This window comes from Carlito syrichta, unplaced genomic scaffold (genome assembly GCF_000164805.1).
Source record: "Carlito syrichta isolate Samal-C Ts95f unplaced genomic scaffold, Tarsius_syrichta-2.0.1 Scaffold301885, whole genome shotgun sequence".
Classification (NCBI taxonomy): domain Eukaryota; kingdom Metazoa; phylum Chordata; class Mammalia; order Primates; family Tarsiidae; genus Carlito; species Carlito syrichta.
Window position 1 is genome coordinate 110,820 of NW_007245981.1, and position 6,625 is coordinate 117,444.

The 6,625-nt window shown below is 43.8% G+C and overlaps 2 protein-coding genes across 5 annotated transcripts in view; one reads left to right on the forward strand and one right to left on the reverse strand.

Moving 5' to 3' along the window:
* PALB2 (partner and localizer of BRCA2) overlaps positions 1-3,890 on the reverse strand; it is a 35,783-nt gene extending 31,893 nt beyond the window's left edge. Inside the window, exons 1-3 of one of the 2 annotated variants that reach the window (XM_008055565.2) lie at positions 3,666-3,890; positions 805-864; positions 603-696 (exon numbers count right to left, since the gene is read on the reverse strand). In XM_008055565.2, coding sequence (XP_008053756.1) covers positions 603-696; positions 805-864; positions 3,666-3,713 — 202 coding nt within the window. In that variant the 5' untranslated portion in view covers positions 3,714-3,890. Of the gene's footprint in view, positions 1-602; positions 697-804; positions 865-3,665 lie in introns of those variants that run through there. The other variant, XM_021711142.1, reaches the window with a different exon arrangement.
* Positions 3,891-3,918: 28 nt separating this feature from the next.
* DCTN5 (dynactin subunit 5) overlaps positions 3,919-6,625 on the forward strand; it is a 27,651-nt gene continuing 24,944 nt past the window's right edge. For 2 of the 3 annotated variants that reach the window (XM_021711143.1, XM_008055568.2), the window contains exons 1-2: positions 3,919-4,141; positions 4,851-4,919. In XM_021711143.1, the coding sequence (XP_021566818.1) occupies positions 4,094-4,141; positions 4,851-4,919 (117 nt within the window). In that variant the 5' untranslated portion in view covers positions 3,919-4,093. The remainder of the gene's footprint in view (positions 4,142-4,850; positions 4,920-6,625) is intronic. The other variant, XM_021711144.1, reaches the window with a different exon arrangement.

Sequence of the window (6,625 nt, forward strand, 5' to 3'; positions counted from 1 at the left end):
GAAGGATTGCCAGAGCCCAGCAGGTCGAGGTTGCGGTGGCCAGGAGCGGCCACTGCACTCGTCTGAGTGACAGAGTGAGACTCTAACTCAAAAAAATAAAAAAATAAAAAATTTAAAAAATAAACAATGTAACTGAAAGTACAGTTTACTGAGTGAATTTTATGACATATGAATTTTTTTTTTTGGGGGGGGGTCAGAGTCTCACTCTGTCATCCAGGCTGGAGTGCAGTGGCACAATCATGGCCACTACAGCCTTGACCTGCTGGGCTCAGGCGATCCTTCTACCTCAGATTTCCAGGTAGCTGGAACTACAGGTATGCACCACCACGCCTGGCTAATTTTTCTTGATTTATTATAGAGACGAGGTCTCACCAAGCTGCTCAGGCTGGTTTCTAACTCCTAGGCTCAGGCAGTCCTCTTGTCTTGGCCTCCCAAAGTATGGAGATTACAGGCGTAAACCACCAATCTCAGCCTGAATTTTATGTTAACTAAAAAGAGTCTATTCCTAGCCCTTATCTTCAGTCTGTGGAAAAAAGAATAACAGCCCAATATGCCTGGGAAACAAATAATAAAACAAGCATAAGTGAATGGGTTAGATTTACCTGAGTGGTTTAGTCGTGGTGAGTGCTGGGGCAAGCAATCTTGTTCTTCTGTTTTCTTGATAGGATTCTTTACCTTCTCAGCTCTTTGGGCTCGCTAGAGAAAACAAAGTAACTCAAGAAAAAGTTGCCTTTAAAGCTTTATTATTGTCAAGACATATAATTTGTACCACAGCATCTTAATTTGAGAATACAATTCACTTACCTGAAGGCGGGCTAGTGTCTTGCTGTATTCTCTTTTCAAGAATGCTAATTTTTCCTTTAACTGGAAAAGAAAAACACCAACAATACTGAGCAAATAGAAAGGTGGAGTCAGCAGGAAGCAGTATAGGGCCTGTGAGACATGAGTACACAGAGCTCACTGAGGTCCCTCAGCAAGAGGCAGTGGTGTGAGGGGCACTGGCCCACACTGATCTACTTTCAGTTCTCAAAAAGCACAGGACATGGCACAAATTGTTCCTTTCACCTAGAGCATTCCCTCCTTTTGCTAATTTCTACTGATTCTACAAGCCTTATCTTAGGTAATTATTTTCCTGGAGTAGATTTCCTCCTTCACCAAATCTAGGTTAGACACTCCATTCATCCTCCATGCTTTATCACAGTATTTATCACACTGTGCTGTTTGTTTATTTCTCTGTTTCTCCCCACCATTCTGAGATCCTTGAAGGCAGCAGGAGCTGTTATCCTCAGTCATTCAATCAATGAGTCAGTCTATTTGTCAGTTAGTGGTTCTGCTATCTCTAATACCTGGAACAGTAACTGAAACCCATTCTGTGTCAGTTATTGTTTCAGAAGCTAGAGATACAGAGTGGTAAAGGCAATTTACACTCAGTGAGACATACAGATAACAAACAAGAAAACAGATAAGATGATATTATATGGTAATGGATACCTAGATAAATGAGGTGATAACTAGAGAGCTACTATCCTACTGATGGACAACTTTAGCTTGAGTAGTAAGGGAGGCATTTCTACCATTTGAGCCTAGATCTGAAGAAGGAAGGAGCTAGCTCTGGGAAGATCAGAGGGAAAGGTATCTCAGGTAGAGGGAACCACCACTGTAAAAGCTCCATGGTGGAAGGGGCTAAGTATATTTGAGGAAAACACAGAAGGCCAACGACATTAGAGCTGTCACTACTGAATTCCCAGCCAGGCACATTGTAGGCATTCAACAAAGAATTTATTAAAGAAATAAATGAAATAGCTGAGCCAAATTACTGTTCTCTAAATGTTTAGATTCTCTTTGTCCCTCTGGCTTCTGTGGTTCAAAGGATTCTCTCCGCAGCAAAGTCACTTCTGTTTTTACTGCTTTCTAGGAACCTTCTAGAGGTACTCATCCTTAGATCAATAAAGCACCAATGAAATTTCTATTCTCAGTATCTGCCTCAAAAACAAAACAAGGCCAGGCTTGGTGGCTCAGCCTGTAATCCCAGCACTTTGGGAGGCTGAGGCGAGTGGATTGCCTGAACCCGCGGGTTTGAGACCAGCCCAGGCAACTTGGTGAGACCTTGTCTCTACAACAAATCAAAAAATTAGCCGGGCGTGGTAGTGCGCGCCTGTAGTTCTGGCTACTTGGAAGGCTGCGGTGGAAGGATCGCCGGAGCCCAGCAGGTCGACACTGGGGTGGCCCTGAGTGTGTCACTGCACTCCAGCCTGGGTGACAGATTGAGACTCCAACTCAAAAAACAAACAAACAAAAACAAAACAACAACAAACTACTATGTGCAAAACATGCTGCTAGACCAGTTGTCGACTGTGTGAATTTTTCTTAATTAATTTTTCTCAGTTTCCAGAGCACTCTGTTTACCACAGCAGATTTAGTACTGAAGGAGTCACCTCTGCCCCCACTCATTCCCAATTACACAATAATGAGACTTCATCTCTACAATAAATTACAAAAACAGCTGGATCTGGTGGTGTGGCGTCTGTAGTTCCAGCTACTTGGAAGGCTGAGGCAGAAGGATTGCCTAAGTCCAGCAGGTGGAGGTTATGGTGGCTGTGAACGCGCTGCTGCACTCCAGCCCGTGTGACAAGAGTGTGACTCCAACTCAAAAAAAAAGAAAGAAAGAAAAGAAAGTAGCTGACATTTTTATAATAAGACTTGGTGGTAGGGATTTTCTAAGTCACCTCTCTATAGTAAGTCATTTAATGCAATAACCTTAATGAGCAGATTCTATTATTGTCATTCCATTTTACAGAGAAGCAAAGTGAAACACAGATTAAGCAATTTGTCCAAGATCATGCAGTTTATAAACGGCACGATTCAAACCCATGCAGTGGGGCTATCGCGTCTGTGCTCTTAAACTCTGTGCTAGCCTGCTTCCCACCAACCTTATCAATGTCTGCAAATTATCTTGTTACTTATAAATGATCTTTCTCACGCCCACTAGAATGTAAGCCAGGATAAGAACTTGGATGAGCTAATGTGAATGAAGCACAGCAAGCACTAGATACATTCAAGTTAAAAGCAGCACAACCTGGAAACAACCTACAAGTGAAGAAACGACGGCACTTTGAAACAACAGAATACAATATCAAACTTAAAAAAAGTAAGGTAGATAAACATGTCCTAACATGGATGCTAAATATAGAAAAGAAAAATGGAAGTTGCGGAACCATTAAGATCGTTTCATTTATAAACATTTCCTTCTCCAAAAAAGATGTACAGTGTTACTTTTTGGTGGTTAGGGATACATCCCTCCCTCACTACACACACACAAACACACGAAAGGATCTGGAAGTACCAGATTGTTCGAAGATTTAGTTGAGGAGGTGGGTTAGGAAAAATGAAGACGAGAGTGTGGGAGGGGGAAGAGTGTCAAAGGGAACTTTTACTGTGTCTATAACGCTTTCTATTTTGTATGTATGCACTGCTACTGTAATGAAATTGTGTTCTTTAGTCGCCACCACGTGGGCACCGCGCCAGGATTCTCCACTTTCACTCCCTGTGCCCCCTCACCCCGAGAGGAGGGTAGCTCGGAGGACAATGCTGTCCTCGGACGGTCGAGGAAACAATGCATGGTTGAAAGTGGGGTCAGAGTCCGCCCTTCCCGCACCCCCGGGCACCTTTTCCTTCTCCTCACAGCTGAGGGGCTTCCCGGGAGGCTCTTCCATCGGGCAGGCGGCCAGACGAAAAGAGCAGCAGTTGCCGGCCCTAGGCCTGCGGATACCGGGATCTAATTGACCCTAGGCCAGGGAGGCACCCAACAAGGAACAGGGGGCCTGAGATTCCCGTTAGTACGCGATCAGCTGACCCATGCTGGCCAGGCGCGCCTTAAACCCTAGCCAATTAAACCCATCACTCGGTCTGCGCACGCGCAGCCAGAGACTGCCGAGCAATGGAGTAAGGCCGCCTAGAGGAGAGCCGACCTGTCGGCGAAACCCGAGGGCGCCTGGAGCGGAAGTGGAGGAGCAGCCGGAAGCAGTCGGAATCCCAGACTGACTGACTGACCGGCTTTGACAGGGTCTGGAGCTGCGGAGAGGAGGTAGCGGCCATGGAGTTGGGCGAGCTGCTCTACAACAAGTCCGAGTACATCGAGACGGTGCGCATGTCCAGATGTCTGCCCTCCTCTTTCCAAGCCGGCATCCCTTTGGGCCTGGCCGGCGGCCCCATCCTGTCCCTGCCCCACCTACCCCAGGTCCCTTTGGCAGTTGGTCCGGGATTACACAGTGAAGCTCCGTGTGTGATCTGGATTTGCTGTTTAGTCCGTGCATGGCCTGTTTAGGCCTTTTATATTTATTCCTGATTTTCTCGTAAGGATGAAGTGCCTTCAGGACGACAGGAAAAACTCCATCCATCCTAATACAAGTTACAGCACCAGGCCCTTTTAAACTATTAAAAAAAAATTAACCTTTGTAATCTGTTAACATGCGTTTAAAAAGATTCGATTCTTTATAGTCAGTACGTGATCTGTAATAAAATGCTGAAAACAGGGCAAGTGCTCGATCAACGCTATTATTATCATTTTGTTTTTCATTCCTCATTTTAGGGCTGTAAAACCGAAGTGTGGAATTGGGACTTGAATCTACCTCTCTGTTTGATGCCATTAAGCTATAGACAAATTTTGGAATCATTCCTTGAGTCCTTAGTTTCTTAATCTGATCCCTGTTTTTGATATCCTGGACTCATTCCATTGTGAACAGCTCCCTAATTTAAATTTTTACTCTCCAATATGAACTTTCTTGGTGGAAATCTGTAGGCCAGAAACCCATTCAGTTTGCTCACCTGGGTTTTCTTTTGTTCCCTTTTAGGCATCTGGGAACAAAGTTAGTCGGCAGTCGGTGTTGTGTGGAAGCCAGAATATCGTTCTCAATGGAAAGGTAAGGGAAAAAGCCAGGATGCAAACCTTCACTTGTTTTCTACCAGTTACAACATTAGCAGGGAAGATTTAATGTTGCCATGAATCCCATTTGTTGTTGTGCATTTCCCAGTTCTCTTGCTTTTTTTTTTCTTTAAATTTTTTCTTTTTTTTTTTTTTTTTGAGTTGGAGTCTCACTCTGTCGCCCAGACTGGAGTGCAGTGGCCGCTCCCGGCTCTCAACATCTCCTCTCAAAAAGGAAAAAAGAAAAAGGGCTGGGCACAGTGGCTCACACTATAATCCCAGTACTTTGGGAGGCTGAGGCGAGAGGATTGCCTGAGTTCATGGGTTTGAAACCAGCCTGGGCAACTTGGTGAGACCTCATCTCTACAATAGATCAAAAAATTAGCCGTGCGTAGTGGTGCATGCCTGTAGTTCCAGATACTTGGAAGGCTGAGGTGGAAGGATCGCCTGAGCCCAGCAGGCAGAGGCTATGGTGGCTGTCAGCATGCCACTGCACTCCAGCCTGGGCAACAGAGTAAGACTCCAACTCAAAAAAAAAAAAGGAGGAAGAAAATACAATGGCATCTAGAACCAAAATTATTGTTTAGTATTATAGTGTACCTTAAACTACTAGACATGAAGCATAAATAGGCAAGAAAATATTTTAAGGTATAAACTAAAGTAATACTTGTAAAATCATTTGTTCAATAGTAGTTAATTCACTGTTAACTGAAACTTTTAACATAAATGTGAAAATTGGGAAAGGTATTAAAATATGAGGCAAATATGCAAAATGAAATCTACAAAAGGCTAAGAATCTTGCCTTGCCTGCAATAGCAAAGAGATGAGTATAAACCTGGAAATACTTAGAGAAAATATTACAAGATATATTTGAGCTCGACAAACAATGAAGTTCATAGTTTTTTCCTGCCATCTGGAGCATTCAAATTTTAAATTAATTTTCCTTTAAATGTTACATCTATAACTTCCAGAAGGAAAATAGTCCCACTATGACCAAGAGATCACAAATATTTTCAGTAGGAACAAGATTAGTCTCCATTAAGCCCATAATGCTATGACAGTTATTGGAAAAGAAATATAAGCTGGGTGCAGTGACTCACGCCTATAATCTCAGCACTTTTGGAGGCTGAGGTGAGAGGATTGCCTGAGTTCATGGGTTTGAGACCAGCTGGACAACATGGTGAGACCTAGTCCCTACAATAAATACATAGATACATAGATACGTAGATAACATGGTGAGACCTAGTCCCTACAATAAATTCATAGATACATAGATAAGTAGATAATATGGTGAGACCTAGTCTCTACAATAAATACATAGATAGATAGATTAGATAAAGTAGATAGATAGATAGTCAGGAGTGGTGACACTCACCTGTGGTTCCAGCTACTTGGAAAGCTGAAATGGAAGGATTGCCTGAGCCCAGCAGGGCAAGGCTGTGGTGGCAATGAGAATGCCACTGTGCTCCAGTCTGGGTGAAAGTGAGACTATGACTTAAAAAAAAAAAAAAAGAGCTGGGCTCGGTGGCTCAGCCTGTAATCCCAGTGCTTTGGGAGGCCGAGGTGAGTGGATTGCCTGAGCTCGCAGGTTCGAGACTTGCCTGGGCAACTTGGCGAGACCTCATCTCTGTAATAAATCAAAAAGTCAGCCGGGCATGGTAGTGCATGCCTGTAATTCCGGCTACTCGGAAGGCTGAGGCGGAA